The sequence below is a fragment of the Mus caroli genome, unplaced genomic scaffold, assembly GCF_978045245.1.
Source record: "Mus caroli unplaced genomic scaffold, Mus_caroli_1 scaffold_13, whole genome shotgun sequence".
NCBI classification, from domain to species: domain Eukaryota; kingdom Metazoa; phylum Chordata; class Mammalia; order Rodentia; family Muridae; genus Mus; species Mus caroli.
The window spans coordinates 18,374,790-18,399,992 of NW_028227268.1; the positions used below are offsets into that span (position 1 = coordinate 18,374,790).

The 25,203-nt window shown below is 50.6% G+C and overlaps 1 protein-coding gene across 1 annotated transcript; it reads left to right on the forward strand.

Annotated features, from left to right (window-relative positions):
• Nucleotides 1–1,376: 1,376 nt before the first annotated feature.
• On the forward strand, nucleotides 1,377–4,584 carry Wnt9b (Wnt family member 9B). Its single transcript, XM_021178154.3, has 2 exons — nucleotides 1,377–1,626; nucleotides 2,365–4,584. Exons 1-2 carry the CDS (start codon nucleotides 1,444–1,446, stop codon nucleotides 2,836–2,838), a joined length of 657 nt encoding a protein of 218 aa, XP_021033813.2. The 5' UTR covers nucleotides 1,377–1,443; the 3' UTR covers nucleotides 2,839–4,584.
• Nucleotides 4,585–25,203: the final 20,619 nt, after the last annotated feature.

The window sequence follows — 25,203 nt, forward strand, 5'->3', positions numbered from 1 at the left end:
AGAGGACTGGCAGGAGGTTGTGGGTGGTGAGAGGGTTATGCCCAGGCCTCGTTGTGCTGACTACTGGGGCACAGTCCCAACTGAGAAGGGACCTGGGGAGTTAGTAGTGTCTGTTGAAGGTGGCGGTTTGGGAGATGAGGGGAACAAAGGAAACACAAGGGAGGAAAGGACTCAGCGTTCTTGGAAGAGATGACAGAGGAGGTGGGTGGCCCCAGCCACCTACTTAGTGGTCCAAATGTGCACGTCAGGCAGATTCCTTTGTCCACACGCTCATCTGTCACTGTTCATCACATCTGTTGATGTGTCATCCCCTCCTTCCCACCTGACTCCCCCTCCTTCCTCATCCTTCTCCACCCCTGCCTATCCATCTGCTAAGCATCTGCAGAGGCCCACAAGGAGCCAGGCACGACACAAGGGGCTGGAGGCAGAGGCTGAGCACAACCCAGTCGCCCTTGGAAAGTGCATCCTCTAGAAATGAATATGGGTCATAGCTTGTGACTTCATTGTCTGGTGGGAGGGGTGTGGTATTCTATTACTGTCACTTGTTTGGGGGGGTGGGGGGGGACTCAGTTCCTGTAGCCCAGGCTGGCCTGGAACTAACTTGCTTCAAATGCTCAGAAATTTGTTTTATTTTGAGTGCTGGAATTTTTCAAGGTATGAGCCATCCACCATACCTGGAGGCACAGTGGAAACATCACAGTGTGGTGATGTCTCGGGGATGGCCAGCCCTACTCTAGGCCAGCTCTCCGTTGCAGGAGGGTCTGAGGGAGAGCTAGCAGCCTGCTCCCCTTTCTTTTTGGCCCGTCAGTTTTTCAGTGCCCCAGATCCACTGAGAGTGGGGGACTGAGGGAAACGTGTTTGGGGCATCTTTCAACAGTGTGAGCACAGTGGTGGTCCCAGTACTGGGTAGATGTCAGGCAGGACCCCCCCCCAGACCCTTCTGCCTTTCAGTCATCTACAGATGGTGGCAGAGGGCATTTGGGAGACATTAGATAGCTTAGAGATCCACAGAGACAGGTCGTCCAACTTGTCACAAAAGCACCTGAAGTCAAGATGACTGTTCAGCCTCATCCTGGTCCCGTCCCAGGTGCCCAGGTTGCTCTTTTGCATAAATTACTGAGATTAGCAGCTCTGTCCTGCTGCCCTCTGAGGACATGCTTCGGTGTAAATCTGGAGGCCATTTAAGGGGCAGCTTTTCAGCTTGGGTCTGAGGGACAGGTAACAGGGAAAGCCTTACATAGCCTTTAGGAAGCCGGGCCTTTAGGCTCACACTGCGTCAACCTCTTTGCCATACATGCCACATAACTCCTGCCTTCGGAGGGCTGCAGATGGCCTCTAAGCTTCTTTTCCTCCTGCACAGGCTTTAAGGAGACAGCCTTCCTGTATGCAGTGTCTGCAGCTGCCCTCACGCATGCACTGGCCAGGGCCTGCAGTGCTGGGCGCATGGAGCGCTGCACCTGTGACGACTCCCCAGGCCTGGAGAGCCGGCAGGCCTGGCAGTGGGGGGTGTGTGGTGACAATCTGAAGTACAGCACAAAGTTCCTCAGCAACTTCCTGGGGCCCAAGAGAGGAAGCAAGGACCTGAGGGCGAGGGCTGACGCCCACAACACCCATGTGGGCATCAAGGTGAGCAAATACCCTCCCTAGTGCCTAAAGGATGGTGCCAAGGCAGGGAGATCCACGGGAGGCCAGTGCCCTGCACCCAACACACGGATGAACTTCAGACCCCGTTGTGAACCTTCTCTGCGTATTCCTGAGCACTAGGAGCACAGAATCCTGGGTATCATCCTGGTTGAGCCAGGCTTGGCATCGTGCCACGATAGGATAGGAATGTGTTTGGAAAGGTGTCCCCATTCCAAGGACAAAGCCAGCATCATTTGACAACTTGGATATGACAATGACCAGGCTTCCTCCATTTTGTGAATAGGAGAAAGGAGGCCCAGAAAAGGGGAGGGGCTTAGCTGAGGTCACATAGCCATGAGAGATAATGAGTCTCTAGGTCTATGGAGTGAGAGGGCAGGGAAGGGTCGGAGCTCCAATTCTTTTAGGAAATCAGGCTGCTGTGTTCAGTTGTGCAGGCTGAACACTCCAGAAGAACTCTGGGCCAAGGGGAAGAGCTGTTGTTGGTTGAGATCGGGCCCACACTACCCTTGCCTAGGTGTGCACTGCTTAGAGGAAGGGAAAACTTTTCCAATTTTACACAAAGATACTTTGAGGATCCCGGGTCATTGTGACCCTGGTGCTGTCACCTTCACGGGGGTCTTCCTGACTCTTTATTCTGTTGACACTCCTTGGCAGAACTGTCACAGCAAACCCGGCTTGCTTAAACCCACTGACAGACCCCTACTCTGGCTCTCCCTGCAGGCTGTGAAGAGCGGCCTGAGAACAACCTGCAAGTGCCATGGTGTGTCAGGCTCCTGTGCTGTGCGTACCTGTTGGAAGCAGCTCTCCCCGTTTCGCGAGACTGGTCAGGTGCTGAAGCTACGCTATGACACAGCTGTCAAGGTGTCCAGTGCCACCAACGAGGCCTTGGGTCGTCTGGAGCTATGGGCCCCCGCTAAGCCAGGTGGTCCCGCCAAGGGCCTAGCTCCTCGTCCGGGGGACCTGGTCTACATGGAAGATTCTCCCAGCTTCTGCCGGCCCAGCAAGTACTCTCCGGGCACGGCAGGCAGGGTGTGTTCTCGAGACTCCAGCTGCAGCAGCCTATGCTGTGGGCGAGGCTATGACACCCAGAGCCGCATGGTGGTTTTCTCCTGCCACTGTCAGGTGCAGTGGTGCTGCTACGTGGAGTGCCAGCAGTGTGCACAGCAGGAGCTCGTGTATACCTGCAAGCGCTAGGCCTCCACAGGAATCCCGCAGAACAGCGCGCAAGCGCGCACCTGTCGACGCACCTGCGCACCTGCCGTGCGCAAGAGTGTGCGACTCATCTCTCTTCCCCAACAGATGGTTGGCCAGCCCTTCTGCCTTCCTCAACACTCAGCAAAGAGAAAGAAAGCCCTGCCTCCTGGTTCCAGGATCACCAACCTGCTGGAGGACTTGGGGCCGGAGAACAGACTGAGAAGGGGAATCTTTGAGGACCAGGGTAGGGCAGGAATGATGCTGTGAGGGAAGAGAGAAACATCCTCCTATCTCAAGGCCAAAAACTGGGAGGATGGGGAAGAGGGAGCCAGTCGGAGTGTGGGGTCAGGGCATCCATCTGGGCGTGGCCGATCTCTTGTGGTCCCACTCTAATGGCAGAGAGCTCTGGGTGCTGCATGCCTACCCTGCTCTTGTGGCTTTGTGCACTGGAGACTGTTCGAAATGTTTATTAGGAGCAAGGGATGCATTTCAGGCTTGGGTCACAGAGCCCATGCCCTGAAGTCTTACGTCCTGGCACTCAGGGCTGTCACCTTGTCTCCTTGTCTTGAGATCCCCTGTCCCCCAAAGTCATTGAGCTCTGCTCAACGAGACCCCTAATATGTATAGGAAGGGTGCAGGAGCCAGTCTCCTCGGTGAGACTCAGATAAACGTAACTAGGGTTGAGGTGGGGAGACAGTGACCCTTTCTCTTTCCCTTGGTCCAAGGAACCTTTAATCACAGCCCAGAGGTGGAGAGAGGCAGGGTTCATATGCCTGGAAGAGATATGACAGGCTCTGTATTGAGATACCACTCTGGAGTGTGTCCTACCAATTCCTGTGACCAGGGACCCCAAGAACGGAGAGGCCCCCATCCATGTTAGTGACACATAAGAATGAGTGACTCATGGGCCACACGTCTGCTTCCACCCCCTGCTCTCAAAGATGCTTTTACAGGCTTTTTTTTTTTTTTTGCCATTGCTAAGTCTTTGCCAAGTCTGCCTCCTCAATGGTCTTACTCATTTACTAATGGCCTGTCACTTGGGCTCCCACCAGGGGAACAAAATGACTGCTGGTGAATCCTTTGGTCATTTTTAATGCCCCCATCAAGGCCCTCTGTGAGAGGAGAGGAAGTAGTGTACAGGTACAGGCTCACATGTGCACGCACTCAGCCTGGCCAGGCACAGACATCCCAAGGAGCGGTGCAGCGTCCCTCCAGCCCAGGGCAAAGACCTCACTGGGGTCACTTCTGGAGGCTGTGAGCTACTCCAGGGCAGGGCCCAAGGCCAACCAGGAGGAAGTGACCTCCTTTGGGAAGCCTTTGGCCATGTGGCTGGCTGTGCTGCACCCTCCTGTGAGCTTCCTTCCACCCTGAAATCTGTTGGGGTTACTCTCTCTCTAAGGGAACGGGAAGCTTTGGACTCAGCAGGTACTCGGCACTACCGGCCCTGCCAGCTCCAGGAAAGAGACGCTGTGGCAGAGAGGTCTGTGGGCCAGGAGGGGCTACCCTCTCTTCAGTGCCTCGGGGCAGCATGCTGGGAAGATCTTTGATGGCGGAAAGCCCAGAGGCGGAGCCACTGTGACCTGAGACCCTTCTCTGGGACGACTTTGCTGACTAAAGAAGCCCACCCACCCACAGCTTGGCAGGAGGGATAACTAGATTGGGAGCTGCTTTCTACTTCCCTGATGAAGGCAGATGTGTTCTTTGGCAACCCAAGGCATCCTTCTCTATGACCCTAATCCTGCTCTGGCTCGAGGGTACAAGGCAAGAATGGAGCCTGGCAAAACTTGGGGACTAGAACACCCGGACCTACAGCCAAATCACCTGTACTCTGACTCTATGGCCAGGAGGGCCAGGGGTGGAGGAGGGTTAAAGATGAACTTGAAGTTGAGGCTGAGGCTAACCAACCATTAAGACCGGTGCCTTAAGGCACCCTCAGTCAGGTCCTCTCCCTCCCTTCTCCATTCTTTCTCCAAGGCCCCGTTCCCCCTAAAATCCCACCACAGCCATGCTGGGTCCCCCCACACCCCCACACTGGAACTTTAAGGGAGATATTCACAGGGTATTTCTGCCTACCTCATACATGTAACTTTCAAAAAAAATAATTTATATAGTTAAGATATATGGGAAAGTATTTATGTTATTTATATAGCTTCTCTATTTCCTGGGCACCATATGGGGGGTTTGTGTGTTTACCCAGAAGCCTCTGAGGAAACACGGCTGGGACTGCCTGGGGCCTCGAAGAGCTGGATGCGCATAGCTGAGAGGTCACAGCTCCTGTGTCTCACTGTCTTGGAGCTCTGGAAGCACATGTCCCTCCTGAGATGAACCCTGTGACACCAAGCAGGGCCTTCCTTGTGAAGTCTGTGGATTCTCTGCCTCTGGCCCCAGAGGCCTTTCTGCTCTGGCGCAAGGGTTTCACTCATAAAGACAAAAAGGATGAGCAGCTCTGGATTTGTAAAGCACTTTCCATCTTTAGAAACACTCCTCTCTCCTCTCTCCCTCGGTTTCCCCCGGTTCCCTATGAGGTCATGCCACTGTTACCACGTCCCAGGCCCAGAGACGGAGGCCTGTGCTCGAAGTCACACAGAAGAGAACAATGAGTGAATATCGACTTGAGCGTGTCCCAGGAGCTGGAGGAGTGGCCCTACCCTCAACCTGAGGGTCAAAGCCAGTCACTCTCGGTGTGAACCCAGAGGTTGAGGAAGAGTGCGGGCTGTGTGGGACGCTGGTCTTCCCCCATGGATGGCATGCTAGTCTCTCCAGCAAGCTGAGTCTCATGTCCCCAAAGACTGGGACTTCCTGAGAAGCCTGGAGAGACAAGGACTCCGTGGATGTCACTCTTAGGGAGGGTGTCCTGCAGCCCTCATTGACCTCCACGACCAGGCTATGGTCTCCAACCTCCCGCCGCCTGTGGATAATTTGTGTTTCTTCGCTTTTGTGTTTTGTCTTTTCAAAGTGACTTGTCCCCACTGGACTTCTAAGTTTCTCTTTGAAAATCAGTTCACTGGCAAATGGGACCTGCATCCTGACCTGGCTGCCTGCATCGGGAGCGACACCAAACAGAGTGCACGGGGATCCCCAATTGGCCCATTGTCCCCCGGCCCTTCCTTAAGTCACACAAGCTCCCGTGTGACTTTCATGAGCATGGAGAACCTGTCTCCTGGTCTTAGAGAAATCCAGCCATTCTGCCACCCTCTGTTTGTCTGGCAGACAGATTACCACACCGAGGCTGTCTTTCTATCCAAAGCTTCCTCTCTCAACACCCATAAACGTCCATGTTTCCTGTTTGAGCACTGAGGAGAACCCCAGTGGAGCTCACTGTTCAGTGCTGGAATGCCCATCCCCCCTCCCGTTGATTATTTAGGGAGTGTCTGATAATGCCAGGGAATACTCTGGGTGCTAGGGCGCAGAAGTACTTAAGAGCAAGTCCCAGCCTCAGGGGCTTACATGCTGGCAAGGAGAAAGCCAACAAACCAATAAACTATGCACTGGTTATCTGTGCTTCCGTTTTCATTGCTGTTGTTTGGGTAATGTGTGTGTTCATGTGTGTGCACGTGTACGTGGCTGTGGGTGTGTGTGCACATGGAGGTTTTAGAAGATGCCCCCCCTGCCCCCGTTTTGTTTTGTTTGAGACACGGTCTTTCACTGGCCTGGGATCAGCAAGTAGGCCATGCTTGCTGGCCTCTCCATGCGGGATTTCCCAGTGTGTACCATTACTACACCTGGCTTTTCCATGTGGGTTCAGGGGATTGGACTCAGGTCCTGTATGTGCACGATAACTACTTTCCAGATGGGGCCATCTCCCAGTCTTATTTGTTCTCTCTTGTCTTGGCTTGTGGCAATATTTTTGCCCAGTAGAGGCTGCCACCTGCCCCGGCTAAGGAGTAAAGGTCGTGAGGTGGGAAGGCTCCTCAGGGCCACTAGCAGGCCACAGGGCCAGACTGAAAACAGGGGTCCTTCTCTCATCTCCACGTCTCCTCTTGGGTAAGTAGGGCAGGAATGCACCCCTTGCTGTGAATTCTGGGTAAATGAGGCCTAGTGTAAAGTGGTTACCCAACCCAGGCTGTCCATCAAATCAGACTAGGCCAAACATGAGCAGAGGCCCCACTCTGCAGCTTGCCACATGGGGAGAATGCAAGTAGTCGAAAACAAAGCTGTAGCCTTCAGGAATCTGGGACCTGAAATGACAAACAAAAAGAACAGAGATGCAATAATGGATGGGGTCCCTTATGCTTTAGCCCCAGAGTCCCATTGCATCCTGGGGGTCTGGAACAAGGGAGGTAGAAGCAGGGAGTCGGGGCAGAGAGCTCTTATTTCTGAGCTCAGACCCACCCTGTGCCCTGTCCCAGGTCTTCAGGCCCCTAGGGTTCTCAGGGAGGGAGGCAGTCCTGAGGGTAGCCATGTTTCTCCCTGTATCCCCATCCTAATATGTTTGAGGCCCTGTGCTCTTGGGCATGGACTCCAGCTGGTTCTGAGCTAACGACAGAAGGCTCCACACACAGTAAGCAGGCTTTAGTTTGTCCAGGGCTTTATCATCTGTTTCACCCGAGCCCCACCTGGTGCATAGCTTCATCCCTCTTCACAGCCAGGAGAAGTGAGGCTGGAGTGGTTAACTGTTCCTTCTGCCAAGGTGACTCACCTTTCATTGTCTTCTTTGCCCTTTCTGCCCCATGTTGCCTTCTGCCTCCTCACCCGACTTGAGACTTTTCCTGCTCCTACTTCAGACAGAGTCCAAACCAGACCCTGGGGGCTCTCCATTTTCAGCCCTTTGAATCCAAAGCCACCATTCTTTCTACGGAACTAGGGGACCAGGGCTTGTTGAGTGAAATCACTAGAGGAATTCCTACCCAGGATATCCTCCCTTTAAAAAACAAAACAGAACTCTTAGTCTTGGTGGAGGAGATGGCTCAGTGAGTAAGAGCATGTGCTGTGCAAGAATGAAGACCTGAATTCTAATCTCCAGTACCCACTTAAAAGCTGGACATAGTGCCATGTGTCTAAAACCCCAGTATTGGGGGAGGCATGGAGATAGGCAGATCCTGGGGTTCTCTGTCCAACTAGCTTAGCTGAAATGGTGATTCTGGTTCAGGGAGAGACCCTGTCTTAAGACAACAAGTGATAGAGGAAGACACCCAATGTCCCGCTCTGGTCCCTTCACTCATATGTGCCTCCTGTCTTAGGGTTTTACTGCTGTGAACAGACACCATGACCAATGCAAGTCTTATAAAGGACAACATTTAATTAGAGCTGGCTTACAGGTTCAGAGGTTCAGTTTATTATCATCAAGACGGAAGCATGGCAGCATCCAGGCAGGTGTGGTGCAGCACAGCTGAGAGTTCTAAATCTTCATCTGAAGGCTTCTAGAAGACTGGCTTCCAGACAGCTAGAATGAGGGTCTTAAAGCCCACACCCATAGTGACACACCTACCCCGACAAGGCCACACCTTCTAATAATGCCACTCCCTGAGCCATACATATACAAGTCATCACATTCCACTCCCTGGCCCCCATAGGCTTGTAACATATGAGTCCATGGGGGCCATACCTAAACATAATACAATGCAAAAATACATTTAGTCCAACTTCAAAAGTCCCCATAGTCAATAACAGTCTCAACAATGTTAAAAGTCCAAAGTTCAAAGTTTCTTCTGAGATTTATCCAATCACTTAACTGTAATCCCCAAAGCAAGCCAGTAAGTAACATCCCTCCATGGCCTCTGTATCAGCTCCTGCTTCCTGACCTGCTTGAGTTCCAGTCCTGACTTCCTTTGGTGATGAACAGCAGTGTGGACGTGTAAGCTGAATAAACCCTTTCCTCCCCAACTGCTTCTTGGTTATGATGTTTGTGCAGGAATAGAAACCCTAACTAAGACACAGCCCCTCACACAAACACACCAAAATAAATAAATATACAGATGAACATCCTTTCCTGCACTTGTGTGCGTGAGTGTGTTTGCGTGTGTGTGTGTGTGTGTGTGTGTGTGTGTGTTTATTTTGTCAACTCATTTGCAAATTTGCAGTCACCAAGATACTCCAATATTCCCAGCTCGCCCAAGACCAGCATCACATCTGAGAGCTGTGATACCATCTAGGACACCATCTGTTCTCACACTTCTTCAGATGGACCTCAAGTGTCACTTATAGCACAGCTTTCCTGTTCCCGCATACACTCAAGACTCGGGCACTGTACTCCGAGTAGGGTTTCCACAGCCTTGTCCTCTAGAGTGCACTCCCTGCCTGCTTGCTCCTGGTGACCCTGATCATTCCTCCTCCTACATACCAACACTAAAGCTGCTTGCTTGTCTCCATCTCCCAGCTGAGGTGTGATTGTCGCCTAACCCATGGTGCAGGCTAACTTCCTCCACCACGCTTCATGGGTGGTGTGTGCCTCTCCTTGTCCATGCTGTCAGGAGCTGCCAGCGGATGCTCTGCTCATGGCTGGTGATGCTCCACTCTTGTCACTTCACTGTGTGGCTTCTGCCAGTGCTCCCCAGTGAGAAGCTACCATTTTCCCTTTGAAGTTCACAATTCTTCTGAGAGGAGGTGGCTCAAGGCTGTGGGACTCTTGGGATGTCTGGTAACATTTTTCAAAAATTACATTATTGTGAACACACACACACACACACACACACACACACACACACACACAGAGTGTGGGGGGGGACTCAGTGGTTATGAGCACTTGCTTTTTACAGAGGACCTAACTTTGGCTCCCAGTTCCCAGTACTCACATAGGGACGTTCACAACAGCCTGTAACTCCAGCTCCAGGGATCCAGCCTATCTTCTGGCCTCTGAGGGTACTTGCAGCATATGGTGCATATACAGATAGGCAGGCACACATACACATAAATAAAAAATCAATTATTAAAATTACATTTATTAGCTGGGTGGTGGTACATGCCTTTAATCCTGCCACTAGGTAGGCAGAGGCAGGGTAGGCAGATCTCTGAGTTCAAAGCCAGCCTGGTCTATAAAGCCAGTTCCAGGATAACCAGGGCTATCAGAGAGACCCTGTCTCAAAAAAAATTATTTATTTGTATGTGTGTAGTGGGGTGGATATATGTGGAGGCCAGGGTACCATTTGCAGGTGGTGGGTCTCTCCCTCCATCAGGTGGATCTCAGGGTTCAAACTCAGGCCATCGGATTTGACAGGAAGTGCCTTTACCCACTGAGCCACGTTGCCAGCCCTAATGACATTTTTACCCAATGTGCACAAGCGTGCACATGCATATGCATTTAGGCCAGGGGACAACCTCAAATGTCATTCTTCAGGAGCTATTCATTCACCTTGTTGCTTGAGATGGTCTCACCAAGTAGGCCAGGCTGGCTAGTCACCAAGTCACAGGGACCTTCCAGTGCCAGGAAGACAAGACACACTGCTCCTGAGAGGTTAAGTGTGGGCTCTGGGGATTGAACTCAGGTCATCGTGTTTGCATGGCAAGCACTTGGCTGACAGAGCCACCTCCCCAGCCCTTAGCTGACCTTTTATAATGAAGGAAGGGCTTTCCATTCTCCCCTTCTAGTGTGACATTCTTCTTCGACGCCACAGTCACGCCGTGGGGCAAAAGAAAAGAAAACAAAACAAACTACCCCTCCCATTTTACGGATTTAGAAAACTGAGGTTCAGGGAAGCTGAAGTACTTGTTGACCGAGTTGTCAGGGCCAAGATTTGGTCCTTTCTCATGTCTGAAGTTGAGCCCGTTCCTCTGGAATCTTCCCAGTTTCTTAGATGACTTTGTCCTGGATGGGGCAAGAATTCCCAAAGGGATTTCAGTAGCAGGTGCAGAAGACAGGGAGAACTGCTGGGATGCTGTGCCAAGGACACAGCTCCCTAAACCCAGGAGCCAGGCTTGCTCTCCATCAGCTTGTGTCCCACTCGAGAGACTTCAGGCTGGTGCCCATCACCATGGTGACCTTAAATCCTTAAGCTACTGAGATGCCCCCAAAGTCAACTTCTTTACTTCCCAGCATCCTGAAGATGCACAGAGCAATCTCCCCACGTGCTTCATCGCCAGCTGGGGGAAATACTGATAGTCATTCTGGGGTGTATGCAGCCAACAGATTGGACACGACTGTTAAGAGACTGAATTTAGAATTTTAGAAATTTTCCATGCCTTTGCAAGGTCCCGCAATGAAGAACAGGGCTGAAGCTTCTCTCTGCCTTAGGAATGCAGAGATGGCCGAGCCAGGACCTGGAGCACCAGAAAGAGCATCAGGGAGCTGCGAACACTCAAGGCAGTTAGTTGCTAGCACCTTCCTCCACCCTTGCAGGGCTCTTTTCTCTGCTCGCATTCCTGCAGAGCGCAAGCTGGTTGCCTTCTGTCTCTTTCCTCCTCACTCACCCCTCCTAAATACCCCCGGGGCTATGGAACCCATGCTCCTCCCCAGTTCTCTCAGGCCCTAATATTAGTGTGTTTATACTGGAGCTGGCACTAGGGAACCAAGCCAGACCCATGCCGCCCCCATCCCCACTAGCCTTCACCTTAAAGAGTGGCTAGTTGAGAAAGAGGGGCTAGTCAGATGCATGGCAGACCTGGCCCAGTGTCCGGATTCCTGCCTTGCTGTCTGAACAAGTCCAGGGCAGCCAAGGGCTCTGGAGAGTAACGGTAGCCCCGGGTCTCAGCACCCTTCCTCGGCAGCCCCTCCTTTGGCTGACAGCCTCTAATCCCAGCTGTCTTCATTCAGCCAGCCCTCTGAGCCTGAGGTCACCTGACGCCGACACATTTTAATTCACAAACTGATTTCTGCTTGTTGGCAACATGTCATTTCTGAAATTGCTTTCTCTGCCCAGAGGCGGGACTGTCAGAGTCAGGCAGGTGTGGTAGTGGTGCCGCCCCCACCCCACCCCCACCCCAAGTTCAGGAAGGATTAAGGGGGGGCATACATAAGATCCTCAAGCACGGCTTCTCATGTTTCTCCAAGGGCTGGGGGGCCAGGGCTGGGGGACGCTGGCGAACGGCCTCAGCTCTTCTCCAGCTGGAAGACTAGAGGCCTGTCTAGTCTTCGGGTGAAGCTATTGGTGAAGCTGCTGCTGTGGCTACGGCTGACAGTAGCAACAAGATGTGACTCTGAGCATGCTCTGTGCAGATGCCAAGCGCCTTGCAAGGTGCCCCGCTGGTACATTATTGTGTTCGCAGGTTATGGTAACCTTCCAAGTTGGAATCATCCCTACCTCGGCTGAAAAAGCTGGGCATGATCACTCCCCTGAGGTCACACAGCAATATTGTGTGACAAGGCTAGGGCTCAAACCAGTGATGGCAACAAATGGCCACTAGAGGCGCCCTAGAGAGCAACTGCTTCTGTATTCGGTTCTGGTCTTGGTTTAAGCATCTCCAGTGAAATGTACCTACTTCCATGACCGGCACCATCTCTGCAGCACGTTTCTAATATTTTAAAATATTGCCCTTTATAATAATTTTAAAATAATAATAATAATTTTTTGTACATGTGTATGTGTGTAATGTTTTATGAAAATGTACGCATGTACCCATGCACGTGAGGGTCAGAGGTCAACATCATGTCTTCCTCAGTTGCCCTCCATCTTATTTTCCCATTTTTATGTGTGTGAGTGAGGGGGGCACACGGGTGGATGAGCATGCACAAGCATTCACTTGCATGTGGAGGCCCAAACCTCATTTTTTGAGGCAGCGTCTCTTACTGTGCCTGGGTCTCTTTGCTTCTGCTGAAGTGACTGGCCAGTGAGCTCAGGAATGCTCCTGTCTCTGTCTATCTTTTCCATCACTCATTTCTCTCTCTGTCTCTCTCTCTCTCTGTCTCTCTCTCTCTCTGTCTCTCTCTCTGTCTCTCTCTCTCTCTGTCTCTCTCTCTCTCTCTTTCCCTCCTTCCCTCCCTCTCTCTCTTCTAATTTCTTAGCATTTTTGCACATGTCTCAGTGAGCAATTGTCTCTCCATATTGGCATTCTCCGTTGTAAAAGGTGAATAACTAAAAGGGCAAACATATGCATGCACTCGTGTGAATCTTCTCCATACTGTCTTTCTACCCACACTAACTCTTAGCAGCATCCAGGCAAACCAGGCATCCTGTTCCCACCTGACACCCTGTTCCCACCTGACATGCTGGCTCTTCACTGCCCATGTTCCCTGTCCTTGTCCCTTCCCCCTTCCTTTCCCTTTGCTCCCTCTTGCTTCCCTTTCCAGCACCAGGAGCAAGGCCAGGCCAAAACTTGAGCCTGAAGTGCCCACACTGGGGTGGGAGTGTTGCTATAGAAAGCAGCTTGCTGGGCCCCTAGCAGCGATGACACAGGGGAGGAGAGACACCCCATTCAAGTTGTCTCTGCTTCTCGGCCTTTCTTGCCTCCATAGGATTTATTGACTCCCCTTTGCCCCTTCCACAGGTCCTTCAGAGGACCTACGGGAAGGTGCACTTACTACTTGGCCTGGGACAGAGCTAGTCTGGAAGCCTTCATCCTTTGGCTCCCCTGATTTACTGGCCTTGAGCCTTAGTGTTAGCCCAGAGCTTTGGCACCTGTGTCTCTTGCACAGAGACCTCTCCAGGAAGGGGTTAAGCCAGAGAAGATCTCACAGCTCCAGAGACCACGAGATGACGGGAGAGGGAGGCCCTGAAGGTGCCTGGCTGCAGCTACGGCATCTTTAGTATACTATGTTGTGGCACCTTTGAAATGTGGTGTGGATAAGGCAGTCCCAGAGGCCTTTGGCGATGTAATAGTCTATCTCTCCACATTATAGTAATCAGTGAAGGGTACTGTGACATTCCTAATTTAAAAGTCACACTTAAAGAGTGAAATCAGAGTCTAGTTCACAGGGGATGACCAAATGTTCCAGAGGATGGGGCAGGGTTTTCATTTTTGTTTTTTTTAAGACAGGATTTCTCTGTATAGCCCTGGCTGTCCTGGAACTCACTCTGTAGACCAGGCTGGCCTCAAACTCAGAAATCCTCCTGCCTCTGCCTCCCAAGTGCTGGGATTAAAGGCATATGCCACCACCGCCCAGCAGGGTTTTTGTTTTTGTTGTTGTTGTTTGTTTTTTTTGAGACAAGGTTTCTCTGTATAGCCTTGACTGCCTTGGAACTCACTCAGTAGATCAGGCTGCCTTTGAACTTATGGATCTGCCTGTCTCTGCCTCCTAAGCACAGGGACTAAAGGTGTGCACCACATACCTGGCTGGGATAGGTTTCGTAGTCAGATAAACACTCCTCAGGGAGCATAGACTTGGGAGTTAGAGTGAAGCAGGTAAGTTACTTTCGCAGAGCCTCATTCATTAAAAAACAAACAAACAAACCAAAAAACGTGTCATGTAGCCCAGGCCGGCCTTGAATCTTCTTTACAGCTGAGGATGGCAGCAAGGGTGTCCTATGATCCCCCCAGCCTCAGTCTCTCCCTCTATGAGTCTATCAGATGGGTGGATGAATAAACAGACGAACAGATGGCATACGTGGTGTGCTTATTTTGTGCTGGGTATGAGGGATGAAGCCGTCAATGGGACAAGCTCGATTCCTTCTCTTGAGGAACTGAGACAGATAAACAAATCAAGACTAACCAGTGTAATCAAAATGACAGCCTGGCACCTGGGGCCACAGAACTCTGGCTGGGGAGGAGGCTGGCAGAGCCTCAGCTTCCACAGGGTCCCCTGTCATTTCGCTGAAATCACAAACCATATGAATAGATTACATACTATAAAATAAAGTGATTTAAAAAAAAGGCTGATGAGTTTTGTTTTGTTTTTTTTTCATTTCATCCTTGAATTCATGATCTCTCTGCTCCAGCCTCCTGAGTTCTGGGATTACTGACATATATAGTGGATTTTAACAAAAGGAGGAAAGGGGGCTATGGGAACCCTGGAGGGAAAGTGGTGTGCAGAACGGGCCTAGGGAAGTCAAAATAGGTTCTCAGAGGTTCAAGGACCCAGTCACTGCCTGAAGCTGTGGGAAGGTTTGGCTAGGTAGGGAGCTGTGGGGGTGAGGAGGAATAGAGGCAGAAAGTGGAAGATGATAAAACCAACTGGGCGGGGTCACTAGGGGAATAAACTGTGTTTCTACAAAGTGTCTGGCACAAAGGATGCCCTTCATGTATAGTGGCCAGTGCAATTAATATTCCCTAGTTATGGCTTCTGTCATTGGCAATGGCTGGGGCAAGCTGGGAGGGGCCCAAACGTGGCTGTTAATTCCATGGACAGATTCCTGGTGTGTGTGCATCACCGTGTAGCATGGGCAGTTTCCACACATGTACCCCTTGGCACAGGAAGGCTGATAGGAGTTCAGGATGTCCTGGTCACGGGAGCTCCTGGTCCTTCTAAAAACAGTGTTCCATCCAGCATGGGACCAAACCCTCAGTCACATGATTGTTCATCAAGTGAAAAGGCTCCCCTTGTTGGAAGGGGCAGGACCACCCTGCTGCAGGCCTGACAAGTAGCCATGAAAATCAATTTCAGAGTACAGGAAAGACCCTGGTGCTGCTGGGCAAAAATGCTTTCTACAGACAGGTTCTGAGACCTTTCAATCACTTACCAGGGGCACCAAACTACAGCCACACCCCACTTTATAGATAAGGAAACTGAGGCCTATGCAAGTGAAGGGATCATTGTAAGGTCACAATGTCAGGCTTCTGCGTTCCTGGCTCCTAAACAGATCCCTTGAGGAGTGGTCGCCACAGCAGAAACAGAGAAAGACGTAGCTAGGGTCCCGGGCTTAGAGCCCCTCAGCTTTGACGGCAGCCAGAAGCCAGCCTGGTCAGGAGGTGTTGGCATCCAAAGTGTGGTGGTGAGAGTGTTGCTCCTTACTGAGCAGGGTCCTTCCCCGCTCGGATCACAGCTTCTAGGCTGTGACCACCTTTGTGCAGCAGGAAAGGCTGATGGACATGAACACCCCCTTTCTTCTTGGAACCAAGTGAATGTAGTGTCTTAACTCAGAATTCCTTTCTAGCCTTGTAGACATCAGCCGGCTATTAGTAACCGTGGCCTCTAGATCCTGGTGGTTAAATGGAATTCTGATCCCTAAAAGACTAAGCGAGACCTCTGACCTCTGTCTTCCAAGAGGTTAATTGAGCCCTCTGACCCCTATGTTCCTGACCCCAGGAGCTATACTTAGCTGCAGTTAGGAAAGGCATCTTTTTTTTTTCCTTCTAGAACGCAAGACAGGGGCTTCATCTAGCCCTTCCTTCAACCCACCTTGGTTCTGAACGAGTGCACTACTTGGAGCTGAGAAAAATGCTTGCTAGGCAAGCAGGAAGACCTGAGTTCTAAGTTCACACTACCCAGGTCAGATCTGGGTGGGGTGTACATCTATACCCAGAGAGAGCTGGGCAGAGGGGAGAGGTGGACGCTGGGAGGTGGCCAACCAGCCAATTTTAGCTAAACAGCTGAGCTCCAAGTTCAGTGAGAGATACTGCCAGAAATAAGGTGGAGAGAGAGTGAAGAGAAAAGCATTGACATGGACTACTGGTCTCTACACGCATGTGCACACACGCACATGCATGCGCACACACTGTGCATTTTCTTGAATCCCGAGAGGGACTTTTGTTTTTGACTGTGTGTGAGTAGCCAGCCCCTAGCCTTGACACCTGAATCATCATTCTTTATCGTTGGGTCCCTCTATCTTGCTTTCTCTGTCGTTTATGAAACATGGAAATGAATACAAACACCTATAGCATGCAAATTGCATCTGCTAGTACAGTGGCTTCAAATGGTGCCAGACACATGGTTCTCTCTAATGGAGCTTCTTAGCTAGTATTTGCATCATTCCTGGCCAGATGTAGTAGCCACAACCTCGCCTGCACCACCACCCCTGTCCCCCAAAGTCTTGCCTCATCCTCAAGTCTTTGTCCCCATCCCTCCTCCATCTCTCTCCCCTTCCCTCCCTGCCTATCCCTGCTGCTCCTGCGGCTCTTTGCTGGCTAATAATGCTGCTGTCAGTTCAGATTAGAGCCCATTACGTTCCTTCATCTCAGCTTAACATTTTTGTGGTTTCCTATCTTTGCTTAAAGAACTCCACGAGGGGCAGGGGCTGCCCAGCTGGAGGGCGATTTGAGAGCAAGAATGCAGATCTGTGAGTTCCCGGAGTGCAGTGGTTCTCAACCCTCCTAATGCTGCGGCCCTTTAATACAGTTCCTTATGTTGTGGTGACCCCAGCCATAAAATTGCTTTCATTGCTACTTCATAACTGTAATTTTGCTACTGTTATGAATCATGATGTGAATGGTTTTGGAGACAGAGGTTTGCCAAAGGTGTCCAAGACCCTCAGGTTGAGAGCTTAGTGAGATTCCCAGTGAAAGCAGGGGCTGCCCTGGGGTCAGATCCTCCACAGAAGGCCAACAGCAGCTGAGGTTGAGAACAAGGAGCGAAAGCCCCAGGGAATCACAGCATCCTTAGGGCATTGATCCCATGACAGATAGTTGTGAGCCACCATGTGGTTGCTGGGGATTGAACTCAGAACCTCTGAAAGAGTAGACAGTGCTCTTAACCACTGAGCCACCTCTCCAGCCCCAGAATGAGATCTCTTACATTCTTCAGGAACCATGCATCTTTTTTTATCTGTTCATTTGATTTTGATAAAGAGTCTCTTTCTGGCTAATTATACTAGATGGGTGGCTAGTAAGTCCTAGGGTCCTCCTGCGCCTGTCCTGTCCTGGGCAGACACTATCCCTAGACAGTATCCCACTGGGGACCATGCTTGGGACACTCAGTCTAAAAGGAGTACCAGGTTGTAGAATTCTGTGGGGAGACTTGTAGCAAAACCACAGGGCCTAGGGCCTGAGCTGAGGCTGCTTCTTGAAGACTCAGATGTGACATCTCTTTTGGACATGTTGTCCATGGTGAGTCCTTATAGATTCTGTTAAAGCCTGCCTTCCCCCGGCCCAAGCTTCAAGAGCATTGTCATGGGATCTGGGGAAGATAGATCGTCTGGTAAAATGCTTATAGTGTAAGGATCTGAGTCCGATTCCTACAGCCCACATGAAAAGCCAGGCACAGAAACTTGTAATCCCAGTGTTAGGGAGGTAGGCGCAGGAGGACCCTAGGACTTACTAGCCACCCATCTAGTATAATTAGCCAGAAAGAGATTCTTTATCAAAATCAAATGAACAGATAAAAAAGATGCATGGTTCCTGAAGAATGTAAGAGATCTCATTCTGGGGCTGGAGAGGTGGCTCAGTGGTTAAGAGCACTGTCTGCTCTTTCAGAGGTTCTGAGTTCAATCCCCAGCAACCACATGGTGCTCACAACCATCTGTAATGGGATCTGATGCCCTCTTCTGGTGTGTCTGAAGACAGCTACAGTGTGCTCATATAAAAATAATAATAATAATAAAAGAGATCTCATTCTAGCCTCCATATACATGCTATGCACATATATAAACCCACACATGTACATGAACATGTGAAGAAATACACAATCGTGCTGGCCTTAGTTTCCCTAAGTAACCTCAGGGTAATCTCACAGGGAGAGAAAGAATGAGGGCATCGGATGTGAGGTCTGGACAAAGACAAGCTATCATTGGTGGACCCAGTGGTCCACCATCTCATAGACCCACCAGTGAATTAAGGACTATATGAGCCTCCTCTTTTAAAAAGATATATTTTGAAAATGTATGTGTCTGAGTGTTTTTTTTTTTGTTGTTGTTTTGTTTTGTTTTTTTGTTTTTTCGAGACAGGGTTTCTCTGTGTAGCCCTGGCTGTCCTGGCACTCACTTTGTAGACCAGGCTGGCCTCGAACTCAGAAATCCGCCTGCCTCTGCCTCCCGAGTGCTGGGATTAAAGGCGTGCGCCACCACGCCCGGCTGTGTCTGAGTGTTTTATCTGTATGTATGTCAGCACACCTCCTCTTGTTGAATTCTTTCTGTAGCTCTCTGAGGTGGATCTGCCTGTCACCCTTTTACAGGTTGGGAAATGTAACACAGAAAAACGCTATGCCACGCCTAAAGTCACAAGCTAGAGAGAGAGCAGGAAGGAGGTACACCAGCTAGGCCCCCCAAATCTCTCCCCTCTAAAGTCATCCATTCAGTTGAGAGACTGACAGTTTTCGTGTACAGAGAACCGAGAAATTGCTGGCCTTGAGATGTGTTCCTATGCCACCCAACCTGATGGCCAGTAATGTCTTCCGCAAGGCAGGATCTAACCCTACCAGTGGTAGTCTTTCTCTGAGCCCTGATCATGTCATCTGGAGGACTACTCTCTACAGGGACTTCAGAGAACTCAGAGATTGGCTCCAAATCGAAAAACACCTGTTTCTACTGAAGTTCACACCCAGCCTCAGAGTTTCAAAGTCCCCCTGTACTCTTGGTAGCTAGACACGGCACACTCCTGCTGGTCATCACTTGTCTCCAGCACCTCAGCTCTTCCCTGCCTGCCCTGCCTGCCCAGCCAGCATTCCAAGCCTGCATCTCCAATACTTCTGTGCCTTCACTATGTCATCTCTGCTGAAGATGAAGTCCTCCCTTTTCCACTTGATTCTTCCTGATAAGCCTTTTGCACCCAGTCATAGAGAATGTCCCCTCTGTCCCCAGAGAGACAGGCATCCTCATCCAAGCTTCCACCATCAGAGCCGTTTTCCCCTATGCCTACACTGCCCATTGTCTCAGTTGTGCCTGTTGATGGTCTGTTCCTCTCTGCCACAAGACTGCCTCACATCAGCCTCAATTCCTCAAAAGCTGCTTCCTCCCTCCTTTTCTTCTTCCTTCTCTTCTTCCCTCCTCTCTTTTTAACCTTCAATTAATATTTTTTCTGTCCTTCGGTATGCTGGGGACGTATGGGTAAACAAAACTCTTCTTGGTGTTTATAGTCTAGTAGGGGAATAATCAAGTCATCATATGTGCAATTAAAAGGCTAATTACCTGTGTGGTGAAGGCTCTCTGCGGACCACAGGAGCTAAAGTGTACAGCCCAGGACTCACACACGTGCTCATGAGAAAGCAAGACTTTCCAAGACTTCTGCATCATACTGGATGACTTCCCTGACCATCATGTGGCTAGTATCCCTTTTAAAAACAGTCTCTCCTTACTCATTAAGATTTCACAGGCATTTCCTGGGCTAGGTCAGATCAGCATGGGACAGTATAGGTGAGGAGGTGGGGAAGGCCAGGATCCTCTTGTCCTAGATAGGGATTTGACTACAAGGCATCAGTGCTATTGTCACCATGGGGAGGGATAAAAATCCATCAAGTTCTGACTGGTGCATGTTATCAAACTGCCTTCTAAACGTTTATGTTTATACTCATAGAGTTGTGCTGCCCTTGGTCAGAGGCCTTTGTTTTCCCCCAGTATGCCACAGTCAGCTCAGAATCACATGATTGGTCAAAGTGCTGAGAATAAGTGACTGGGTGGCTTCAAATGTGACATCATTATCCCCTCATTCCCTCAGGGAACATTGTGGAAGAGGAGCTGGAAAGACTGTCAGAGCCAGGAGATGGGAAGGAGTCCTGGGAAATGTTGTCTTCTGCAACAGACATGCGGCAACACTCATGCACTCCCAGCAGCCCTGGCTGCCAGCACAAGATCTGCAACTGCAGCACAGACGGGGCGGAGCCTGCAAAGCTCCACCCCTTTCTGAGGAGCTGTTGGTAATCAGCACACACACCTGTGCACCTATGTGTAGTGTTAATTAGGTAGGTTTGTTTGTTTTGTTTTGTTAAAGAAGAGAGTGTGGACTGGGTGGAGAAACACCCCCAAGGTAGCTAGAGGGAGATGATGGGGGATAGATAGATGTACATAACTCTTAAAGAATAAATTAAAACTTTTCTTCTTAAGTTCTGGTCTGTGGTTGGAAGCCCCAGATCATCGATGACACAAGCCTGGGCTTCTTCCAGGGGCTTCTAGAGAGCTTGGCATGATGGTCAGCAAGACAAGAAGAGGAGTCTTGGCTGTCCTTCCCGGTGACAGCAGGGCCTTCAGAAGGACTGCCTGGGTTAGCCAGGCAGAGCTTGGGTCTCCAGTGGGGCCAGTGTTAAGTGCCTCTGTAGATGTAGACATCTCTGTCTGTTTGTCTGTCTGTCTCTCATGTGTCTATATCTCACGCTGGCCTTGAACTCTCTATTTATCAAGGGTGATATTGGACTTTTTAGTCTCTGGTTTCCACCTCCCAAATGCTGGGGCTGTAAAAATGCAGCACTGCTCCTGGTTTTAGGTGACATGGAGGGTCAAGTCCAGAGCTTTGTCATGCTAGGTAAGCCCTCTACCCTCTGAGCTACATCCCCAGCCCTTGGTGGACATCTTCACTGAGTACACAGTGAACACTAACTCAGGTGGGTCATCACAGCCAGCACTCTGATGCCGCCCTTCTGTGGTCAGCCCAGTGCCCACTTGCACTCTGAGAGTTTAAAATTATGATACCCTTCCCCCATCCATTCTTCTTGTGGTTTTTGGTTTGTGGTTTTGTTTTGTTTTGTTTTTCTTCTTCATTTAAAAAAAATGAAGAAGAAGTAGGGTCTCATTGTGTAGCTTTGGCTGGCCTGGAATTCACTAGGTAGACCAGGCTAGCCTCAAACTCACAGAGCTCCTCCTGCCCTTGCTTCTTGAATGCTGGGACTAAGGGAGAGCCTTACACACCTGATTCCTTATCATTCTTCATGACCAATATGGCGAAGACTTGCTCTGCTCTCTTAACTATCAAGATCACCCACACAACCAAGAAACACTGACTGAAAACCCAGTGTCCACAAACACTGCTAAGCTGTAATGGTATAACAAGGTTCCCTGGCCTTGATCACTCTAATTCCATCACCTCAGCTCACTGAACTGCAGAACAAAGGTGCAGCCCCATCCTTAAGTGATTTAGAGCCTCTCGGGACTAAGTCCTTACTGTATGATTGACCCACACCCTTCTTTCTCTGGACCACAGTACTCTGTAATAACAAGGAAGGTCAGACCACCTGTCCTCGGGTCCTTTTCAGGCCCCATACAATTCTGATGTAGGTTTGACCGACAAGGTCACTAGATGACGTGCAGGAGTCATTAAGTCCCCCAAGACAAGTGCCAGGAAACCTACCAATTGGGTAATTAGGCTTGCCCCGACCCTGCATCCCTCGAGGGAGCAGACATGGACTTCAGCCGCCCTTCTCACAGTGGCGGAAGCACTGAGCGCCGTGGGGGTCCTTCGATGGAATGTGGAGGTGGTGGGCTCTGGGACAGAGGGCTCGGCTGACAGATCTAAGGCTGCCGAAAGCCACCAGGTCTCTATGGGGCAGCCTGCTGGCCTCCCTCCTGTGGAATGACAGCCCCACTCCCCCCCTCACCTGGCGTTTAATCTTTAATGCAGCTCCAGGCGCCCTCGGGCAGGACCCATCAACCCACCGCTCTGATAAAAGCGATAATTAGCTCTTTTTCAACTTTTCCCTTTTCCCCCTCTACTCAGATGTGTGAGCATTGGGAGGATTCCAGCTAATGGCTCTGCCCTTAGCCAATTCCCGGGCCATGCAGGCCGGAATGCACAGGGTCATTAGCAGGGCCTCCCGGGCAGGAGCCTAGGCTCAGGATGTGCTTGCCTGCCTTCAGTGGGACGTCTCAGCCACCAGTAGCACTGGGCCTCAGCACAGTAGACCTGCCTGGACCTGCTGGATCTCACCTTCTTTGTAGCAACTCCTTCCTGTACTATAGTCGGGCCCACGGGAAGGTGGCCTTAGGCTTCCGCAGGACCAGGCCGAGAGGACATGGGGCCATCCATCTCCAGACACCACCCTGCTTCCAGGGCAGGGCGCCCAGACTGGGTTCAGCCATCGGTCAATGCAAAGGCTGCTGACTGGGATACCCTGCTCCCCACCCCATCAACGACTTATAATAACTAACTTCTACACACAGCCGGTCCTTTACAAAGTGCTGCCAAATAATTCAGCCAGGCACTAGGTGCAGCTCGGGGATCTACCAATGCAAGCTATTGAGATGGAATGACCTCAAGCAAATAGGGTATTATAAGACATGGAACCTCTGTACCATGGCTTCTTCAGCCATGAGGTGGGAATAGCCTCTGTTGTACCCACCTTGCAGGCTGCAGCTCTTGGTTCTGATCTTGGATGGTGCATTTAATACCCTAATAGGCCTCTGTATTTGCACTGTAGATATTCAGGAAGGTTGTGATTTTCCTAGATATGCTTAGACAGGGTTTCACTACGTAGTCCTGGCTAGTCTGGAACTTGCTATGTAGACCAGGCAGGCCTGAACTCAAAGTTCTATCTGGATCTGCTGCCCAAGTGATGAAATTGAAAGAATGAGCCACAGCACATGTGTCAAGGTCAGAGGACAACTTCATGGAGTTAGTTCTCTCTCTCTCTCTCTCTCTCTCTCTCTCTCTCTCTCTCTCTCTCTTTAGGTGAGTTCTGGGTATCGAATTCAGGTCAGGTCACCAGGCTTACATAGCAAACACTTTTTACCCAATGAACCATCTTGCTGGCTCCAGATCTTATTTTCTTAATAAGGAATTGATGCATTGAGCAGGTCTCATTGTTCCCATCTGGCACAGGAGTCTCTAATACTTGACACAAAGAGTGCCCAATGCTCCTCCCTGATGCATTGGATCCTCGGGTGCCTGAGGAAGAGGATGGGGAACAGGGCAGGGTTTGACCTAAGCCTGAAGGTGAGGGGTAGGGGCATCCAGCAATCAGGTCTCCACTATGCCTGGTTAATTGTGCGGATGCAGAAAAGCCAGACAGGTTGCTGTCTGAGTACCTGTTCTGCCAGATTCCCTACCCTCTGACTTCCTGATGACATCCTTCCCACTGTAAGGCAACCCTGGTTCTGATTCTTTCAAGATTTCAGGGCCCATTTGACAGTGTGTGGAACGACGAATAACATGGGCCTGACCACCCCTATCAGATCCTATGTGGTCCAGGAATTGGCTAAGAGCCGGGCCCTTTGCTAGGGATGCTCTTGGCCTCACTTGGCTTTCCAGCTTCAAGTAAAATGCTCCAGACCGACTCCCAAAGAAGTTTCCGAGGAGACTGCCCAACACCTACAGCTGCTTGGTATAGAGGGGAGGCAGTCCACAGACAAAGAACTTCAAAGAAGAAAAAGCAGAGCTGAGCTAACTGAAGATCCAGGAAAACTCCGAGATTCAGCTCAGGAGCCCAGAGACAATCCAGCCTCCTCCGCTCTCCTACATCCAGCTCCAGTGTCTGCCCTGTGCCAGGCAATGGCACCATAGGGACGATCATTAATGCCATCAACTCACCAGCATCCACATTGCCCCTAGGGACAGAAAATAGAGAAGTGTCTGCCTAGCATTTGGGGAGGAAGGAATAGAGGGTTGTTAATAGGTATGGAGTTTTGAAGTGCTGGCATGTTCGGCTTTGTGGGTGGAAATATGACTTCCCAGTTAATCTCCAACAGATCTTTCTAGAGCTCTTTTTCCCAGGTCATCCTAGAAAAGTGGCCTGGGCTGGAAACTCCCTAACTGATTTATAACTGAACACCATCTCTGAGCCAAACTCTGTCCTCTTGGCTCTGGGGGCCACCAAGGATCCAGACAGTCCAAAGTCTCCATGGGTTTGCAATGTAGTCCTGGGGAAGGAGCTTGTAACAGTGTATTTTCTGCTCAGGTAAGATGAAATGAAAAGACTTCAAATAAAGAAGGAAGGAGGCCTTCCAGGCCTCAAAGAAAGCTTTACAGAACAAACTGACTTCTGAGACAAGACAGGAGGAAGGGGGTGAAGTAGAAGGGTCTGGAGAATAGGGCCAGCCCACTTAAACCACAGCAAGCAGGCAGTGGGGCTGGAGCAACTGGGGAAGCAAACAGCATGTGCCAGGCTTGTTACACAGAGCCAGCAGCTCTGCACTGAGGACTTAGTTTCAGCTCTGGTGCAGCAGGCAGAATAGGGTGTTCCTAGATTGCTTATAGGGGAGATAGTGGTTGCAGAATCCCAAGGGGTGTGACTAGTAGAGGTAGCTCTGCATGCAGAGGCCCCCCAAGTGAAGCCCAATCACTTCCCACAGGCCTTTATGCTCCATCTATGCTGTGCAGCTGTAAGCCTCTGTACCTGTGCCAGGCAAGGATAGGAACACAGGAGCTTGGGTGCCATTTGCCCACCCTGAAGTCAAACTTGGTCTCTGTAGTAGCTTATCTATGGAGAAAGAGATTCTCAGACACGGACTCTGACAAACATTGTGGGGAATGGATCTGGAGATCTGTGGTGGGAAGAGCCTATGCCACAGAACTTATTTTCCCTAGAAAGTGTAGGGGTCCTAGTGATGCAGTGGACATGTAGGTGAGGGAGGTGTATGGTGTGTGTGTGTGTGTGTGTGTGTGTGTGTGTGTGTGCGACAGAATGCTGCAGCAGGAAGTTTTCACTTGGCCAAGTTTTAACAACAAACACTTAGCAGTTTGTGGCCAAGCAGACCTTCCTGGAGAAAAACAAACATCAAGAGTAGGGGCCCAGAAAGTGAGGGATGTGTGAGCTATGCTGCTTCTGAG